The sequence below is a fragment of the Exophiala dermatitidis genome, assembly GCF_000230625.1.
Source record: "Exophiala dermatitidis NIH/UT8656 unplaced genomic scaffold supercont1.4, whole genome shotgun sequence".
Lineage (NCBI taxonomy): Eukaryota > Fungi > Ascomycota > Eurotiomycetes > Chaetothyriales > Herpotrichiellaceae > Exophiala > Exophiala dermatitidis.
This window is the reverse complement of record NW_008751649.1, coordinates 3,528,662-3,546,140: the sequence shown is the minus strand read 5'-3', so window position 1 is coordinate 3,546,140 and position 17,479 is coordinate 3,528,662. Positions and strand designations below refer to the sequence as shown.

At 52.8% G+C, this 17,479-nt stretch overlaps 8 protein-coding genes across 9 annotated transcripts; 5 read left to right on the top strand and 3 right to left on the bottom strand.

Annotated features, from left to right (window-relative positions):
• The first annotated feature begins 24 nt into the window (after positions 1–24).
• On the top strand, positions 25–4,007 carry HMPREF1120_05571 (MIT family metal ion transporter). The gene is made up of 3 exons (XM_009159753.1): positions 25–2,783; positions 2,865–2,931; positions 2,985–4,007. Exons 1-3 carry the CDS (start codon positions 372–374, stop codon positions 3,119–3,121), a joined length of 2,616 nt encoding a protein of 871 aa, XP_009158001.1. The 5' UTR covers positions 25–371; the 3' UTR covers positions 3,122–4,007.
• HMPREF1120_05570 (uncharacterized protein) lies at positions 3,992–7,151 on the bottom strand. The gene is made up of 3 exons (XM_009159752.1): positions 6,198–7,151; positions 5,538–6,101; positions 3,992–5,475 (listed from the first exon to the last, which is right to left on the bottom strand). The coding sequence occupies exons 1-3, from the start codon at positions 6,489–6,491 to the stop codon at positions 5,254–5,256; spliced, it is 1,080 nt and encodes a 359-aa protein (XP_009158000.1). The 5' UTR covers positions 6,492–7,151; the 3' UTR covers positions 3,992–5,253.
• HMPREF1120_05569 (uncharacterized protein) lies at positions 6,828–8,775 on the top strand. The gene is made up of 3 exons (XM_009159751.1): positions 6,828–7,506; positions 7,610–7,873; positions 7,962–8,775. The coding sequence occupies exons 1-3, from the start codon at positions 7,176–7,178 to the stop codon at positions 8,555–8,557; spliced, it is 1,191 nt and encodes a 396-aa protein (XP_009157999.1). The 5' UTR covers positions 6,828–7,175; the 3' UTR covers positions 8,558–8,775.
• HMPREF1120_05568 lies at positions 8,553–11,894 on the bottom strand. Of its 2 annotated transcripts, XM_009159750.1 has the most exons (9): positions 11,611–11,894; positions 10,577–11,557; positions 10,439–10,515; positions 10,279–10,363; positions 9,964–10,221; positions 9,776–9,903; positions 9,402–9,708; positions 8,951–9,341; positions 8,553–8,870 (listed from the first exon to the last, which is right to left on the bottom strand). In XM_009159750.1, exons 2-9 carry the CDS (start codon positions 10,887–10,889, stop codon positions 8,753–8,755), a joined length of 1,677 nt encoding a protein of 558 aa, XP_009157998.1. In that variant the 5' UTR covers positions 10,890–11,557; positions 11,611–11,894; the 3' UTR covers positions 8,553–8,752. The 2 variants fall into 2 exon arrangements, with proteins under 2 accessions (XP_009157998.1, XP_009157997.1); XM_009159749.1 differs by having other exon boundaries at positions 10,577–11,894.
• Positions 11,895–12,265: 371 nt separating this feature from the next.
• HMPREF1120_05567 (uncharacterized protein) lies at positions 12,266–13,121 on the top strand (the record flags this gene model as incomplete). The annotated part of the gene is made up of 3 exons (XM_009159748.1): positions 12,266–12,525; positions 12,645–12,805; positions 12,898–13,121. 3 exons carry the CDS (start codon positions 12,266–12,268, stop codon positions 13,119–13,121), a joined length of 645 nt encoding a protein of 214 aa, XP_009157996.1.
• On the bottom strand, positions 12,517–16,859 carry HMPREF1120_05565 (uncharacterized protein). The gene is made up of 3 exons (XM_009159746.1): positions 16,446–16,859; positions 14,916–16,278; positions 12,517–14,854 (listed from the first exon to the last, which is right to left on the bottom strand). The coding sequence occupies exon 3, from the start codon at positions 14,604–14,606 to the stop codon at positions 13,419–13,421; it is 1,188 nt and encodes a 395-aa protein (XP_009157994.1). The 5' UTR covers positions 14,607–14,854; positions 14,916–16,278; positions 16,446–16,859; the 3' UTR covers positions 12,517–13,418.
• HMPREF1120_05566 (uncharacterized protein) lies at positions 15,041–16,690 on the top strand (the record flags this gene model as incomplete). Its single annotated transcript, XM_009159747.1, has 1 exon — positions 15,041–16,690. One exon carries the CDS (start codon positions 15,041–15,043, stop codon positions 16,688–16,690), a length of 1,650 nt encoding a protein of 549 aa, XP_009157995.1.
• A 292-nt stretch (positions 16,860–17,151) lies between the features above and the next one.
• On the top strand, positions 17,152–17,385 carry HMPREF1120_05564 (uncharacterized protein; the record flags this gene model as incomplete). Its single annotated transcript, XM_009159745.1, has 2 exons — positions 17,152–17,259; positions 17,320–17,385. The coding sequence occupies 2 exons, from the start codon at positions 17,152–17,154 to the stop codon at positions 17,383–17,385; spliced, it is 174 nt and encodes a 57-aa protein (XP_009157993.1).
• Between the last annotated feature and the right edge of the window lie 94 nt (positions 17,386–17,479).

The window sequence follows — 17,479 nt, the reverse complement described above, 5'->3', positions numbered from 1 at the left end:
GAAAATCCACTTACTGCACATCCACCCCGATTCGCCTATCGCAACGAAACACCATCACTCCAGTCTGCCATTCTAGTACCTCTGATACAACTGTACTTTGCTGCTCCTGCTGGACACGGTGTGCGGCATATTTGTGTCTTCTGGTGACAGTACATTTGTTCCGAGTGTTCTCTTGCTGGTCGTTCCTCCACGAGAAGCAGCTCTGCCACCGTGATCAGGAAACCCACTGCGTTGATCACCGCTTGGGGCGCCATTCAACAGTCTTTTGCATGTGCCGACTGAATTCACAGCTTGCGAGCCGCTTCTCATAAGCCTCGAGCTCCAGATTACCTCAGACCTCCTACCCTCACGAAGTCGACATATTTTCTTCGATGCAGCCCCTGCCTCCTCCCAACAGCAGCCAGTCGCCGAGGCCTGCAGAGGCACGCGACCAGACTCCACCTCGGATGGATGCCCCTTCGCTCGGTCAACCCCCGGCTTCTGGCTCCGCAGGTCAAGTTGGTCCAAATGCCGGTTCTGCGGCGGCAACAGATGGAAAGAAGAAGAGAAAACACCGTGGTGGGAAGAAGAGGAGGAACCGCCGTCAGTCCTTCGCCGCGCCCTCTGAAGTCTCAGCCATGCATAGCATGGACGGAGGGCCGCACGACGACCCCCTGATTGAAGAATCGCAAGAACAGGAGCCTCGGCCTTCTTTCTATCGAGCGAACAAGAGCAATTTGAGCGGGGAGAGTCTCAACAGCGATGCTCTCCTGGATCATCGAGAGCAGCAGACCATGCGCCCTCGCAGAGATAGCAGGCCGACTCCAAATTACCTTGCTACGTCGTACCGGACTGCCACCTTCCCGAACATAGACACTGGTCCACGCCGCAGACACAGGAGTCAGCAGGACATAATGAGTCCGCACGAATCTGAGCCCGAAGATGCCAACGATCGTACACCTTTGATTTCAGGTCCGCGCCAACGCAAAAGTCCCGGTGAGACAGGTTATGGCCTGTTTAGAGTCAAGTCCAATACCTCCACCTTGTCGTCAAACTCCAAGCAACAGAAAAAACGAGCGCCTGGGGCCGGCCAGTCGTTGCCCAAATCCGAGCCAGAGTACGATGTGAATAATCCTCCATCAGTGCCTCCCAGCCCTACCTTCGGCGCCCAGTTCGATGATGTGATGGTTGACGAGGGAAACTTTTTGTCTCGGTCACCGGACGGCCGTCCAAACCAACAAGCGACGAACAAAGACACACTCATTGATATCGACGGCGATGGAGCCGGACAACCTAATTCAGCACCTCCTAGCCCCAGACTGCGACCAGAGGGCATCCAGCGACATCGTGCATTGGCGTTGGCCGCAGAAGAAGATGTCTGCTTTCCTTCAGATGCAGGCTCAGAGGTCGGCGAGGCCTACTACAACCGGAGCCAGCCACAAGGCCATTATGCTGCGAGTGTACGGCGGAAGCGACGGGACCGCGAGTGGCCTCAGCTTTGGGTCTTGGATGAATGGAGCCGGGTGGAAAAGGAAGAGAGGGCGGCGGGCGAACGACGGGCGAAGAAGATCAGTGAGCCTGTGTTTGTGGAGGGCAGGCTGCGACCGTCCAACACCGCATGGCATCGGCCACAGGATGATGTTCAGTATCGGTACACATACTTCAACGAAGAGTTTGAGAGTACCATTCACGCACAGACGATATCGGAACTCGTCCAACCAGGGGGCAATTTCCGCGAATTGTTCATTCCAGACCCTCCTGAGTTGACCGAATCCAGCAGCAGCGAAGAAGACGAGGCCGAACACAATGCAGAGGATCTAAGCGGGCACCACAGCCCCAAGTCCCAGCCTGCGACCACCAATGGAGGAAACTCGACCCTTACTGAAGGCATCAAGACGAGGCTGGAAGCGCCTGGGAAGTCTTCAGAGCAAACCTCGGGATCAGCCACGCCCAGGAAGACGGGGTCTCAATCTCGACCGCCGAAGCCTAAGAAATACGGCCCTCGTCCAACCTTCTGGCTTGATGTCCTGTCACCAACTGATCAAGAAATGCGTGTTCTCAGCAAGACCTTTGGCATCCACGCCCTGACCTCCGAAGATATCATGATGCAAGAGGCCCGGGAGAAGGTTGAGCTGTTCAGAAATTATTACTTCATCAACTACCGTACCTTCGAGCAGGACAGCACCAGCGAGGATTACCTGGAACCCATCAACATGTACGTCTGTGTCTTCCGCTACGGCATCCTCACCTTCCATTTCTCTCCCATCCCTCACCCGGCAAACGTACGACGGCGAATTCGGCAACTTTCCGACTACTTAATACTGAGTGCCGACTGGATTTCGTACGCCATCATTGACGACATCACCGATGTCTACCAGCCGTTGATTACCAGCATCGAGCAGGAAGTTGACCAGATCGAGGATCTCATCCTCAAGTCCTTTCACAACAAAGGCGAGCTGGCCGGCCACCAAGGTGAGAAGGGAAAGGAGGACACGTCGGACGGATCCGAAGCCGAAATCAGCGGTATTGACATGCTGTTGCGGATCGGCGAATGTCGCAAGAAGGTCATGTCACTCTACCGCCTGCTCGGCACGAAAGCAGACGTAATCAAAGGTTTTGCGAAACGGTGCAATGAACAATGGGAGGTCGCGCCTAGGTCAGAGATTGGACTGTATCTGGGAGATATTCAGGATCATATCTTGACCATGACGGGGAATCTTTCTCATTACGAGACTCTTCTTGCGCGTGCACACGGAAATTATTTGGCTCAAGTGAGCATCCACATGAATGAACGTCAGGAAGAGGTAAGCTTTTCCATCGACTCCGTCCAGCCGTGCTAAGGCTTGTCCATATTGTTGAGAACATACTGATCAAGTATCTTCTAGACTGCCGATGTATTGGGGAAACTTTCGGTCTTAGGTACAGTCTGCCTTCCTTTGACATTGATTACCGGTAAGTGTGTTCACGTGCTGCTCTTGGAGGGTGAAACTAATCTTCTCTGGCAGGATTATTCGGTGCAAACTTCAAGGTGCCGGGGCAAGATGTGGACAATCTCCACTGGTTCTGGGGCACAACGGCTGGCTTAATCTTGTTTGGCATTGCTTGCTTCTACTTCTGCAAGAAAGTGTACAAAATCATATGAGGTCGGCAACGACAAAAATGCTGGGGATCTCCCTGCCAGCTTCGGCAGCACGGAGCATCGTCCTCGCTTTTGGATGAATGGTGATGAATGGTGACAAGTGTTTTGAGATTTTCGGCGCGAAAAAGACGCGACGCATGGGGATCGATGCATGCCACAGCACTATGGGAGCTGTTGGCATAGGATGTGTACCTTTTCTTGTTGGAGTATATGGGAAATGTGGTGAACCAAAACTTGGGGACACTCACCAGGCTTTCCCGGATAACTCGAAGCCTTGCACGTGCAAGCTTGGTTCCATTTTCGTTTCTAAACTGAGCAACAGTCGGAGTATTTGCTTACCACCTGCTTACTAGTAACCTGAGGAGTGACTGCGCTTGGTCACGAAACGGCCAAATCCCCCTTCATGGATACCTGATAGTCTTCGATCAGGTAAACATTCCTCGCCGGAGTTATGGGTAGTACAGATCCCCGTCTGAAGGTCAGTTGCCGCACAAGACAGAGTATGTTGTCGTCCGCTTTTGATGCCGTTATAGGTACTGCCGAACGAAGTATGTAGTTGTGGGTGTCTGGGGATATGAATAAACGCATTCGATACTGTAAATCTAAACCCTAAGAACAGCAATGCCGTCCAACGCTACAGCTGAACTGCCTAGCGTATCCACCATTAATTAAGTGGATAGAAATATACAAATGACAACGAGTATGATGGCTTCGGATGTCGAAATACACGCACTCACGGGCTTGACCAGATCAATTCTAAGAAACTATGCCAGGGCAAGACCGAAGGATGGACTGGAGATTCAAGGGGGCCAAAGTGGGTGTCCAGCAAACAATCACACACGAAATGATAGAATAGACGATAGCAACAATAGACTGCTTGCATATAATGGCTTCCAGTATTGCTTCTTTACTTGACCCATCCAGTCTCGGCCGCTTGAGGGTGTACTAGTACGCACATGCATGAATACTATGGGAACAATATGGGCAGCGTGATGAAAGTCTATGTAGTTCTCTCATTTCATCCTGCAGTATCTCGAGTCTAGTGTGAGAGATCTGGCGTGCCATTCTTCCCGCCATACAGTCCTTGAACTGCACAACCTTGACGCGTTGCTGTTGATGTCTCCGGTCACTGGCCTCAGCCTCTACCACAACGAGATGGAACCGACCGTCCAACACCTCCACCGATGGTCGTCTCCTGATCATCTCTGTGATCGCCGAGGCTCATGGAGCGTGCGCCGATTGAAAAATTGTGCCTTTTCATCAGAACATACACGATGAGTGAAAGGAGCCACCTCGCGCCTGATTGATCTCTTCGGAAAGTCATAAGAAATCCGAACAAGCACAACTACCCAGGTCGGATACTGTACGTCAGTGACGGCCTCGTCATAATCTGTAACTGCTGGATGCAGTGGATGTCCACATCTAGTAGCCGGCTCGTTCCCGGCATCAAAGTCGTGCAGCGACGCATTCAGTGGCCAAACGTCGTAGTTTATGCTTGAAGCCGTCTATCTGTGGGCATGGTGGTTCGTAGGGTAAATCCTTTTTCCAGTTGTGGTCGGGACATCCCGCTAGTGCACGGCGTTCAATGGAGGGATTTCGTTCGATACCTGTCATCAGGGCTCCACAAGATGGACGGATGCGGTCTTGACCTATTTGAGCTTTTTGGTTGTATTCCAGCATAACTCAAAGTGCTCGTCATCGTTGCTGAGACTTCTTCGGAGATACATTAGATACGGTCAAGCTAGCGACCAAGCCTCACACCATCTGGTAGTCAATGCTCGAGGGCGTGAGTTATGAAAAGCCCATTCAAAGGCTCGAAGCCTCAAACGTTCCCTCAAGCCCTGTCCAGCGGCCTGTCTTGGGTTCAGCACTTGAAAAAACAACCGGCCCCGGAAGTCGAAACTCTTGTCAAGCAGTAGGACTCTTCAAGGATGTAAATTCAGTGACAGTTGTGGGACGGCAAGTGGCATCGTGAGAGCTTCAGGCTTACGGCATATCTCCTCGATTGTAGATCTTTCTGCTGTTGGATCAAGGACCTGTTCTTCTCCAACACGGCATTGCAAACATTTTCTGAGCACCAGACTGTAGCGATAGGGCACCAAAAGGGTTGACCTTGAAAATGGGAGTGCATCAACCTATGCTTTCGACCCATTGATTTTATTTGTGACGGTCTTGACGGCAGACTCCTCGCGGCTGAGAATCCACATAAACAGCATCTGGATCAAAAATGCATATAAGGCGAGGAAATATGTGCGCCGGTTCTTCTGTGCACGGGCTACCGTATATGAGCTGCCGCCACGCATAGCGGTAGGATCGGAGGAACTGTCTGGGAGGAGAACATATTTCAAGGACCGGAGCTGCACATAGCGTCTCAGTAAGAAGTCAAACGCGGCATAGCATATCAGGAGGGTGTACATACCAGGAAAAAGGCATTCGCATACCACGTGTACAGGAACAAAGTCCAGCCAACCCAGTTGTTCGTTCCTCTTCCTCCGGTGAGCACTTCACTTAAGAACAATGTGACTATGACGCCCACGAATTTGTAGCCAGAGTAAGCCACAAGATCGAGTAGCTGAGAATCGTTGCTGATGCTCAGCATGTACATTGCCAGTTTAAGGACGATGATCTCGAAGATAACAACCGCAATCGCGGTGCTCGTTATGCTGCCGAGCAACTCAGGGTGAAACGATCCTCTGATACCCGCTAGGACGGTCGAAAGCAGGATATATGTAATCAGTGCCATAATGGGAATATACATGTCGGGCGAGTTGAGGTCGTCGCGTGGTGGTAGGTAGTTGAACGAGTATGTTTGTTGCGACATTGTTCCGTCTGCGGCCGTCGAGGAGGTGGTCATTCGAGCTTGTTGTCGTGTCCAGGGTTTGTGCCGCCAGGGAAACAGGACTAGCAAGAGTTTCCGTACCACGTACGAGTTCGAGACGTTAAAATAATGCTTCAGTGCCGACACTGAGATGTAGCGGTTCAACTGTTAAGTAGGAGCTGTCAGCGAGGGTTGTAGCGTAGAGATGACACAAGGACGTCGCTCTTCAGCCAATGCGAAGATGACAAGATCAGGACGTACGTTCTGTTCCATGTACTCTTGCCCGGCCTTCATCGCTGTTTGTCCGACCTGGAACCCCATCTGGGCGGCGGGATCATTTATGAAGTTGAACCCAGGTGCGAATCCACCTCCTCCAGCGCCAGCAGGTGGAGACTGGTATGGACTGCCATAGTCGTTCGCCGGTGGCTGTTGCGACGGCTGTTGAGAAACCGGAGGCGGTGGTGAGCGCATCATAGGCACTTGCGAGATATGCTGAGGCCGCGGGTGAAATAGTTCGGGGGACTTTTGAGGCGGAACGAAGGGGGTGCGCTGCATGGCGACTGGAGTAGAGGAGGAGTGTTGTATGATCTGGTGATGGTGATACCAAGGTGTAGAAAAGCCGGGTTCCAACACTAAAGCGGACTTGGTGACAGGTTCAAGATGTTGCAACTGTATCCCATCGTGGTACTTGTACAGTATGCCGTTGTTTGGCGGAGATGGAAATGTGTCCACGGACCAAGTTTGGAATGTCAACGACGCCGCTTTAGCCAGTGGTTCTAGTCACGTGGTATGTAACGTCAGCGCAAGGCTGAACAAGGTGCCACGATGAACCAATAATAACCCCGGGCGAGACGAGGCTGCGCGCCCCCCTAAGGTGGTAGAGAAGCTCATCCTCCCTCTGGCTGTCGCCTTGTCCAACCTCCATTCTTGTTGGCTGGCTGAGCAGGCGCGTATATCTCCTACCAATTCTCTGGACAGGACGGCACTGCGGGTTTCGCACCACAAGGTAAAATAATCATCCTCGGTTTCAGGTAAGATGTGGGTGATCTTCTCAACGACGTCACGGTTCGTTTCATGCGGAGTTGGAGTTGCAAGGATACAAGTATCCAACACCACTCAGTTCAAGTTCTCCTCCGCCGCTCTCATGCCGCAGAACGGAACCGTATCTTCCTCTCGCAATTTCTCCGCAGAAGTGGATTCCAGACTGAAATGAGATAACTTCTCTCGTTGGCTTCGACCATGGCGTCTCCTACTATCGACTTCCCCTCATCGAACAACACTGTCGATGTACGATTGGTGGATACCACGGCAGTGTTGACCGCGAGGGCCGAGTCATTCATCGAACCTGTTCAGGAAGGCCACGAAGTCCTGAACATTACATGCGCTGCTTTCCTGCTACACCATGAGTCCTCCGGAAAGAGGATTATGTTCGACCTTGGTGTTCGCAAGGATTACTGGAACCTGTCCGCCACCATCCAGAAACGCCTAGGAGATGTCATTCCCAGTCTGAAAGTCGACAGAGACACTACTGAAGTTCTCACTGAGAAGGGAGTTCCACTAGACTCGATTTGTAAGTAGCTGTTTTGACATGCAGCATGAAAGATCAGCGTTTTCCAACGGCCTCAAGCATCCAATTTCCTTCCTTGTCGCTGATTGCGATCATATTTTCTCAGCTTCCGTGATTTGGTCCCACTACCACTGGGATCACACAGGGAATATGTCATTGTTCCCACCCTCAACTGAACTCATCGTCGGTCCTGGCTTTAAGGGGTCACCTCTGCTCCTGCCAGGCTTCCCTGAAAACCCCGATTCGCCTGTTTGCAGTTCAGACGTCAACGGCCGTAGTCTGAGGGAGGTTGACTTTGAAGACTCCGACCTTCAAATTGGAGGCTTTGCAGCATGCGACTTCTTCGGCGATGGCTCCTTCTACCTGCTCAGTAAGGCCAAATACTTTTATTTCTACCACCATTCCCTGAGAATTACTCGATCACGCCCGGATGTCAACTGACCACAATTCCATGATAGATACTCCAGGGCATTGTCTAGGCCACATGTGCGGACTTGCTCGAACCACCCCTGGAGACGAGAGCACCTTCTTGCTTCTAGGCGGAGATATCTGTCATTTTGCAGGCGACATCCGGCCGAACGCGAGCTATCCCCTACCGGATGAAATCCCAGCCAGCGTGCTAGACCACGATCCCGATTATTTTCCTGTTCCTTGCCCGTGTAGCTTTTTCACGGCACATCACCCTGTGCTTTCAAGAGAGGGAAGAAACGACGGAAGGCGAACTACACCGTTCTTCAAAGTTTCCACTCATCCGAAGTCATCGTACGTCGACCCGCCGACAGCGCAGAAATCAGTCGACAAGCTCATAGATTTCGAAAGCTGCCCTCGAGTATTTGTCTGTCTGGCTCACGACCCGACGCTGTTCCAATACCTACCTACTCTCAATGAGGACCCAGAGTCGACCTTGAATGACTGGCAATCTCAAGGCTGGAAGGACAAGTGCCGGTGGGATTGGCTTAATGAATTGCCGCGGAATGGGAGGCAAGGGCGGAAGCCAATTGTAGAAGGGTTCTGGCGGGATGGGAAGCCATGGGACAGGCCGGCGGCGGGATAAGACAAGCAAAGATGCTGTTCTAGGAGCCATCCACTTATCAAGCTGGTACTTACACGAGGCTGCACCCACGTTCGTGACATGAATGAATCATGGTATGCTATAGGGTCTAAGGAGTGCTGTCCGCAGGTAGACTAGTGGTTTAGCTTGACCTGGGCCTGGCAAGCTACAAGTATCTTCTCCCTCTGACTCTCAATCTCAATCCTTGAACATATCCCACAACTTCCTTTTCAGAGTCCGATTATCCAGCTTACCCTCCCTAGCCGGGGCGACCCATTCTCTCCGATCCGAGAGATCCATTTCGTCAAGACGGACCCTATAACCAAACAAAAGTTAGCATACCTTGATGTCACGATTTTGGACTGGGAACCAAAAAAAGAGGGCACATTCACATACCAATGCGTCTTGAAGTAGTACTTGTATCCGAAGAACAAGACGAAAAACGTCGGGACGGTGATGTAGCACGCAATAAACGAGCGCCAGTTGAACGGATGCTTGAAGACAGTATAGCCCTGGATGAGGAGCAAGAAGATGTTGAAGACAAAGTTGGCGCGGTACAGCCAGATGCTGCCAAAGGCCTTGTAAGGAAACGTGTTGACATCGATGTTTTGCTTTGCCGCGGCCGCCCGGATCCGGAGCTGTGTGAACGTGATGCCCGCCCAGGCGATGTAGGCCGCCGTCCCGCCCACGCTGGTCATGTACGAAAACACTTGGCCCGCGGTCAATCTGCGGTTCATGAGGCAGAGGAAACCCCAGAGGTTGGATGTGAGGATCGCGACCCAGGGAACTGGAAGACCGTTAGTTTAGTTCTGATTTTGATAATCTTTGTCTGCTCTGCTCTGCTTACCTCCGCGTGATGTTGTCTTTGCAAAAATCTTGGGTGCTCGATTCGTCAAGGCTAGCGAGTAGACGGTGCGAGACTGGACGTAAACCACACCATTGGCGGCCGAGACAAACGCCACCGTGATCAGCGCATTGACGAAATGACCTGCGGTTTTCCATCCGGCCTGGGTGAAACCAATGGTGAAGGGAGATGAGGCCACCACCGAATCGGCGTTGAGAAGCTCCGGTGATGACGATGGACAGATCAGGCCCTGAAAGAATGGCATGCCGATATACACGACCAGGATACGATATACCACGGAGTTGATGGCCTGATCAAACACACATTTGTCAGAAACCACGACGGGATAAGGCTGGCTTTTTGTGTACAGTACGTACCCTAGGGACATCCTTTTTGGGATTTCTCGACTCCCCGGCAGCTAGAGAGATGATTTCCGTGCCAACGTAGTACGCCGCGGCGAGCACGAAGACCTGGCCAAAGCCGTCGATGCCATGGATGATGGGACCTGGGGGAGTTTTCGATCAGTAAAAGGCCGGCTTGTGAGGGAAAGACGATGTGGCAATACCATCTGGTTTTCTCCAATATCTGAACCCGACGTAGTCGCCGCCGAACCCTCCCACGTTGGCGACGATGGACAAGATAAAAAGAATGATCAAGGACAAGAACTTGAACATGCCAAAGAAGTATTCCAGCTCGCCGTAGACGTTGACTCCGAGAAGCGTGATGACGGAAAACACGGCCCAGAAGATCAATGCCCAGCCGTATGACGGGAAGGTCGTTTCGGGGACCCAGTAACGGAGAATCAGGATGGCGGAATTCCAGTCTAATCGGCCACAGGTCAGATTTATGGCAGGTCAGCAAATATCCTCCGTGTGCATACCTGAGGCCAGGAACACACTCCACATAATGTAGTACAACCAGGACATGGCGAAGCTCAAAGCAGGATCAACGAAGCGGCCAGCATGCTTTCAATTGGCAAGTGTCAGTACGAGTGTTCAGTCATCCAACGATCATCTGGGTTAAATGTGGTTTTGTCTTACCTCGACAAATCCGCCGTGGATGGGGAATAAGGTAGTCATCTCGCCGACGCTCTGCATGAGTATCCATACCGAAATACCTGTGCGTGTCAATGTGGTCCCTTCAGATCTCTGATTGCAGGGTTCCAAGATTTCACTTACCAACAATGATGAAGCCAAGCAGTGCACCAAGTGGACCAGACAGATAGATCGCATAGCCCAGGCCGTAGAAGGTGCCGGGTCCAATGATGCTGCCGAGGGCAATGATGACAAAATGCCGTCCCTTCAAACCTCGTCTCAGACCGTCGTCCAAGATATCTCCAGAGATATCCCGCTTCGGGCCATTCTCATCGGAGGGCACATCTGTGGCCTCGAACGAGCTCAGGTTCTTCTCCTGGCCGCCGACATAAGCTGGTGCTCCATGACGGCGTTCCAGGGACGAGGAGAAGGAGTCGGAGTCGCTTGAGCCCAACATGTTGTTCGGCCCAGTTCGGGGGTAAGGTCTAGGATGTTTTGTTTCGTGGCGGTACAACAACGGCTCGCCCAAGGGTTGAGGCAGGGTCTGCGCTTTTCTTTAAAAGCATTTCGTGGCAAACCTTGACTCGGGGTCCCGACATGTTGGAAAGCTCTTCCACGTGGATCGGATCTTGCCAGGGTCTTTCTCGACCAACTGTGTGGACAAGATTGCTTTAGTCTGCGATCATCCAGACAGGCGTGACATGCAGCGACTCTTGCACCATCGCTGGAGTGAGAGGACCACATTCACAGTGGTACGCTTCCGAGGCTCGTCCGGAGGCTCGTCCGCCCTAGACTCTGGGGTTCTGGATCTCGGGACGACCTGCAGGAGAAGCACGGCCATACATGGTGGCGCAATTCAAGCTTATATTGGGTGCTTCCGCGCTATGCTTGGACCAAACCCAGTAGCACATGAGCCTGGCATCTTGCCCCGAGCGGGTGGTTCTCGACAATGCTAGATTCTTTCTCCATATTGCCACCGGCCTTGCAGACCTAGTAGTCGGACATCAAGAGCCAAACTCTTACCGATTCGGTCACTCTCACCCTGGGCTGGGTGGGAGGAGGGACGCACGCTGATGATGCGACGACAACAATATAACAGTGGGATCAACGAGGTACATACACAGACTGTACAGCGTGAGCATTCCCCGCTGTCAAGGGCAAGAACAACTGTGGCATACAAGGCCTGCATCGAGTGGATGTACCATGATGACCGCTGGCCTGGTACTCACCACGAGCCAGAAACGGGCATGGCAGCGCTTGACGCGGACACGCGTTTGAAAAGCAGACTCCAAATCACAGTGCTCGAACCAATCGACAGGGTCTGTTAAGCTAGTCCACTATTGCCGTTTTGGACGACATGAGGGAGAGCACAAACCTAGACAAAGGCACCGCCGCCACGCTTGAGATCAGTGTTGAACGTTGTAATTGCACGATCGAAGCCATAATAACACCATCGCTGGACACGGTCGGAAGACAAACGTAACGGAAAACGAACGGGCTGCAGTTGTCGCCGTTTATACCGAGGACTGCACGCGGCTGACATTTTGTCTCCACACGGCATCCACTTGCTTGCTTCGATTGTGCAACTACTAGTACAGTCGTTGTACTGCCGACATGCTTCATTCTCCGAGTCATGGTCGCCGAGTTGGTCATCTCCGTTTGACTCTGGGGCTCCATATTCTATCCGCTTCCTGTTTCATGTTGGGGAAATCAAAGAGGCGAGCTGTAGCTACATTGTGAAGCGTACAGTACTATACGTCGGAGCCTTGCTGTTACAGTATTTGTGAGCCGGGAAAAACAATCACAACACCTGCACTCTTCACCGTCGAAGCCATGGGCAGCGAATTTCACCCGGACGCCGTGCAAGTCAAAGACGAGCAGGAAATCACCAGATTCGCCGAGGTGATCGCCGCCGCCTTCGCCAATGACGCGCTCAATCGATACATCTACCTGGGCCGCGAGTCGAGACCAGATCACCCGAAATTTAAAAACTCCCAGGAGCGAGTCCAGTACTGGGTGAACCTGATCAAGGGCCGGTTCGAGGCCGGAGGAGTTCTCCTACACACCTACGACTGGGCGGCAGTGGCACTTTGGTAAGTTATGAGCATAAGAGCTCTACCGACAACAAGCTTTGATCCGGAGAGGAATCCCTGCACCCTTCCCGTCTGATCAATGCACTCGACTTATCATGGAAATGTGCCCATATCTACAGGCTTCGTCCGGGAGTCAAAAAGCCCCGGCCCAGCGGCACCATCTCCGAGGGGGCGGCCGAATATATCGAAAAGTTTGAAGCCATGAAGAAGAAGTACCTGGGCGATCAGCCCTATTGGTATCTCAACCTCATCGGCCGTGCCCCAGGCCGGTCTGAGAAAAGTAAGTTGGTGAAATGCAGTACATGCTTCAAGCAGCGAATAAGGCCGGGATAATGGTGGTCTAACAATTCACCGATACTGATGTCAGCCCAGGCGCCATCCGTAACCTCGTGGAACCGATCATGAAGAGAGCTCGTGAGGAGAACGTCCCGGCGTGGCTGGAGGCGACCAATGAGCACGCAAGGGACGTCTATGCCTACTTTGGCTTCAGGGTGGCAGAGGAAGTGAGGATAGGACAGGGAGTCGTCAACGCCGAAGGGTTTGCGGAACCAGGGGGCGAGGGCGTGCGCGTCTGGGGCATGGTTGCCGGCCTTTAGAACAACATGCTCTTGCCGGGAGAGACGGTTGTGGTATGTACAGAAAGGTGAGCGTCATTCAGTTCATAGACCGATGCACAGCGAAAGAGAAGATCAAAAGTTTTGGGATCTGAAGACGGCCGCTGCACGGTAGATGTGGCGGAGTAGATCTTGGGAGATACAAATCTGAACGCATAGCTAGAAGGACAAATCCACCGTCATCAGGATCAAGTTGCTCTGAAGAGCGGCGCTGAACAATAAACCCGAAAATGGGGTTTCATTTCGACCACCAGCCATTCAATCACATACAGCACTCACTCAACCTTCAAGAGCTTGGACGACCTGGGCCCAGTCTTGCGTCCCGTAAGCACCGGGCACCTTCTCCCCGTCGAATAGACTGGCCAGGACAACACGATCACTTTGCTCGCCCTCCCACGGCTGTCGGCCATGCTGAGCGATGATGTTGTCGTATACCAGCACATCCCCGCGTTGCCACTTGTGAAGAACTCGGATTTCGTCTGTGATTTCGGCCAGACGAGCCAGGTACTTTTCCGGGATCGGGGTGCCGTCCCCAAACAATTGGAGGGTGTTCTGTTTGCGGCCGGTGCCTTGGTTGGCCGTTTGATTCTTATGAATGGCGGCCAAACCGGTGAACAGCGTGGGTAAATCAGTCCCAGGCTGCGTGCGGATGGCTGGCAGTCGGTGCGTCAAGGTAATGGAACCGTCGTCGCCCCATTCCCAGGTTGTATGCTCGCCACGGTTGTATCGGGCAATCTGGGCTTCGATCTTGGCCCGCTTGGTGGCTTCATCGTCGCCGTCCTGAATCTCCTTGCCGAAAGCCTGTTTGAGCGTCGACCCGCCGGCGTACTGTTGGTCCACTTTATACGTGACTCTGCTGAGAATCCCCTTTTCTCCTAGCTCGGCGATGAACTCGGGAATCTCCTGTTGAGCTCGATGGAACAGTTCCAGAGACGACGAGATGGGAGACTCGCCACCCTTGGCAGGCGCGTTGTGACCGTAGAAGAAGATATACTCCGGAGCGTGTGGCACCTGAGGAGATTCGTTGTGGCTGTAAATCAGGACTTCCTTAGGCGCCTCATTCGCCGGTGCCACATTGGGAGCCAGCAGTGGTCGGTCCACCACGATGCCAATAATCTCATGAGGCTTGTAGCCAAATGCGTGCGCGAACTTGCTGAAGTCATGGGCGTTGTGGATGGGTAGACCACGGAAGAGCAGTGTTCCATGACGGGCAAGTAACTTGGTCAGCGTACCATCCCGAGCCTGAAGCGACTTGATGCTGTTGACAACGGTGTCCAGATCAACCTCGACATCGTCGTGGGTGGATGGTTTGAGAGCCAGCGGGATGACTGTGCCGCTGGGATGAGGCGGCCCAAGTATGCGCTGGTTGCTGGACGGCAACTCAAAGGGTTCGAATGCGACCAACGTCGAAGCCTGGTCATCGAGTTTGAGGGACTGTAGTCCCAACTCTTCAACAGAGGCTGCCATTGTTGCTCAGTCAAAATCGTTGGACCAGAAATGTTCCTGCTGTATCGCCACTTCAGACTTGGATGTCCCGGTCTGCACAGTGTGATGGACATCCCCGCTGCATGTGGCAGATATAACCCTGGGTTGTATAGTTGTAGGTCAGTTCCACAATCCCGTGGTGTCATTCACACTAACGATCACGAATGCAGCGACCAGGCGAATCCGAGGCATCCTGAATACGCGACTGGACACCGTTCCCTAGCGGGACGCTAGACAATGTACCGTCAGTCCCTGTAACCGTTCACCAGTGACCCGCATATCAAAACTCACATGAGCAACGTGCAAGGTGTGCAAAACTTCTCACGTTTGACCGAGGTCTTGCATGGACCACGTTTTCGGATCGTCCAAGGGGCCCCGTGGGTGCCGAGGGGAAATGTTGGAATGTCTAGATCCAGATGGCGTCAGAGTTGGACCGGCTTGCGTGCTTCTGGGCCGGATCTGGAACAAAACGGCCAACAATATATAGACTTTTGAATAGGACACAACGTGTGCAATATGATGGGGCAAGTTGTTCATTGACGCGTCTATCGTATCCCGTGGTGTCCACTGTTGACACTCGTTGGTCTAGCCTGGCTCGACATTTGCTCCAGGCTGTGAAGATGTCGACACCGCCGAACAACACCAACGAGAAGTTGGGTGTGGGCAGTGCTGAAGAGATTCATGATGGTCCGATCACAGTACCACTGTCCACAGATGGCCCTGCGCCTTTGCAGAGTCGACATCCCTTTTTCCGACGAACACTCTTTCAGATTCTGGTCGTCGGCACCTGCGCCTTCTGCGCGCCGGGAATATGGAGTGCTATGAACGGCCTGGGGGTCGGAGGTTCTCAGAGCCCGAATCTCGTCAATGCCGCCAACGCGCTCCTTTACGCTTTCATGACTGTCACTTGTTTTGCTGGACCGTGGCTTACCAATGCGATCGGGTTCAGGTGGACCTTGGCCATTGGTTCGCTAGGCTATCCTCTTTACGCCGCAGGGCTGTACCTCAATAATCGCACTGGGGCCACGTGGCTGGTATACTTCGGCGCTGTTACCTGCGGGATTAGCGCCGGGTTCTTCTGGAGTGTTGAAGGTGCCATTGCCACAGGATACCCAGAGCAAAACAAGCGAGGACGATACATTGCAACTTGGTTCTCCTTTCGCAACTTCGGAAACATTATCGGAGGGGCCATATCGCTGGCGCTCAACCATAAAACCAACCATCGCGGAAAGGTTGGGTATGAGACTTATCAAGCATTTATCGCCATCCAATGCTTAGGCTTCTTCTCCGGCCTGTTGTTATCGAATCCTGACAAGGTGTGGCGGGACGATGGCACCCGCCTCGAAGCCTCGAGGGGCATTGCCTGGCGCACTGAACTCGTACAAATGTGGCGGTTGATTCGAAGCAAGGAGATCTTGCTCTTGACACCATTGTTCTGGTACTTCGGCTGGATGCAGGCATACCCTGGTACTTACCTGGCAAGATACTTTACCGTTCGTTCGCGTGCGCTCGGAAGCTTCATGTCGGCAGTCGTCGGCACTCTAGCCACCTGGCTGAGCGGTGTCCTCGTGGATCTGCCATGGTCGAAGAGCCGAAAGACTCGGGCCATTGCCACGTGGGTCCTCATTGCGGCAATGAACAGTGGTACCTGGATCTGGGCGGTATATATTCAGAATGAGTACCGCCACACAAACCCGGTCCTGGACTGGGCAGATCAAGCCAGCTTCGGCCGGGGGTTTGGGCTGTACATGTTTGAGCGGCTGAGTTTCGCAACGGTGGAGAATTACATCTACTGGTGCATTGGCAATCTCTCCGACTCACCGGGTGACCAGATTCGCTATAGCTCCCTGCTTCGAGGCATCGAGACCGCGGGTGTTGCAGTAGGATTTGGCGTCCAGGCCATTCCAACGGCTCTGATAGCTACGGCCAGCATCAACACCGCACTTTGGTATATAGCACTCCCTTTCAGCTACTGGGCAACGATTCAGGTCGTGCGCAAGTTTGATAGGCTGGAGAAGGAGCGGGAGGAGGCGGCTGAATCTGTTCAAGAAGTGGTGGTCAAATGAACGGTGATGGCGGGGGCCAGACGCAATATACATGTGACAAAAGGCTGATCATATGCATCTTGGAGGAGTTGCGCGTTATGATAGAGCACTAGCAGACAAGATTATGCTGATAGAAGAACGGATAGATGAGCCGATAGAACAAAATGCCGAATTTCCTTGGAAGTCTCCGACTTCAAGTCCGTTTAAGGCGTGAAGTTCAACTTGAAGTTCTGAAAAGGTTCCCCGAGATTACATAATCGTGCTATTCCCAACCCATACTAGCGTAGTCATGTGATCACCCACCTCTCTCCGGCGTCCGGCTTCACATTGAATGTGAACTGCACCTCATCGCATTGCACAGTCGACCACCCTACAACTCTGTGTCTATCGTCAGTTCTGCCCAAGAACGGTATGCCGAGCCCCTTCTGCTCAATGCGCTGTTGTCTCGCTTGCTCGACTGACCTTCTTTAGATCTGTTCACCATGGCGAAACCAGTGTGGAAAGGAAACCATCCAGTCCAACAAATCAACCAGACCCGACCGTTATACCGAGTTGCCGCAACCGGGCTTGGAGCTGCTATGTGGTTCTTTGTAAGCTCTTCAGGAAGCACACGATCGAGATAGACAGACGGCTACTAACACCCGCGACAGTTGATGTACCGAGCGAAGAAGGACGGACCTGCGCTGATCGGCTTGAAGCATCCTTGGGACCACTGATCGATGGGGGGAGTCGAGTTTGTTATATCACCACAATCACGGCCTTCGATCCTATCGCATATATGATTCCTGCGTCGGTCGTCGGTCTAAGGGC

Coding starts and splice junctions, on each gene's coding strand:
- HMPREF1120_05571 (XM_009159753.1), top strand. CDS start 372: ATGCAGCCCCTGCCTCCTCCCAACAGCAGCCAGTCGCCGAGGCCTGCA. Junction 2,784..2,864: donor TGAATGAACGTCAGGAAGAG/GTAAGCTTTTCC, acceptor AGTATCTTCTAG/ACTGCCGATGTATTGGGGAA. Junction 2,932..2,984: donor TCCTTTGACATTGATTACCG/GTAAGTGTGTTC, acceptor CTTCTCTGGCAG/GATTATTCGGTGCAAACTTC.
- HMPREF1120_05570 (XM_009159752.1), bottom strand. CDS start 6,491: ATGCAGCGCACCCCCTTCGTTCCGCCTCAAAAGTCCCCCGAACTATTT. Junction 6,102..6,197: donor AAGAGTACATGGAACAGAAC/GTACGTCCTGAT, acceptor CCTACTTAACAG/TTGAACCGCTACATCTCAGT. Junction 5,476..5,537: donor ATGCGAATGCCTTTTTCCTG/GTATGTACACCC, acceptor CGCTATGTGCAG/CTCCGGTCCTTGAAATATGT.
- HMPREF1120_05569 (XM_009159751.1), top strand. CDS start 7,176: ATGGCGTCTCCTACTATCGACTTCCCCTCATCGAACAACACTGTCGAT. Junction 7,507..7,609: donor AGTTCCACTAGACTCGATTT/GTAAGTAGCTGT, acceptor ATATTTTCTCAG/CTTCCGTGATTTGGTCCCAC. Junction 7,874..7,961: donor TGGCTCCTTCTACCTGCTCA/GTAAGGCCAAAT, acceptor ATTCCATGATAG/ATACTCCAGGGCATTGTCTA.
- HMPREF1120_05568 (XM_009159749.1), bottom strand. CDS start 10,889: ATGTTGGGCTCAAGCGACTCCGACTCCTTCTCCTCGTCCCTGGAACGC. Junction 10,364..10,438: donor TCCACGGCGGATTTGTCGAG/GTAAGACAAAAC, acceptor GCCAATTGAAAG/CATGCTGGCCGCTTCGTTGA. Junction 9,904..9,963: donor ATATTGGAGAAAACCAGATG/GTATTGCCACAT, acceptor AAACTCCCCCAG/GTCCCATCATCCATGGCATC.
- HMPREF1120_05565 (XM_009159746.1), bottom strand. CDS start 14,606: ATGGCAGCCTCTGTTGAAGAGTTGGGACTACAGTCCCTCAAACTCGAT.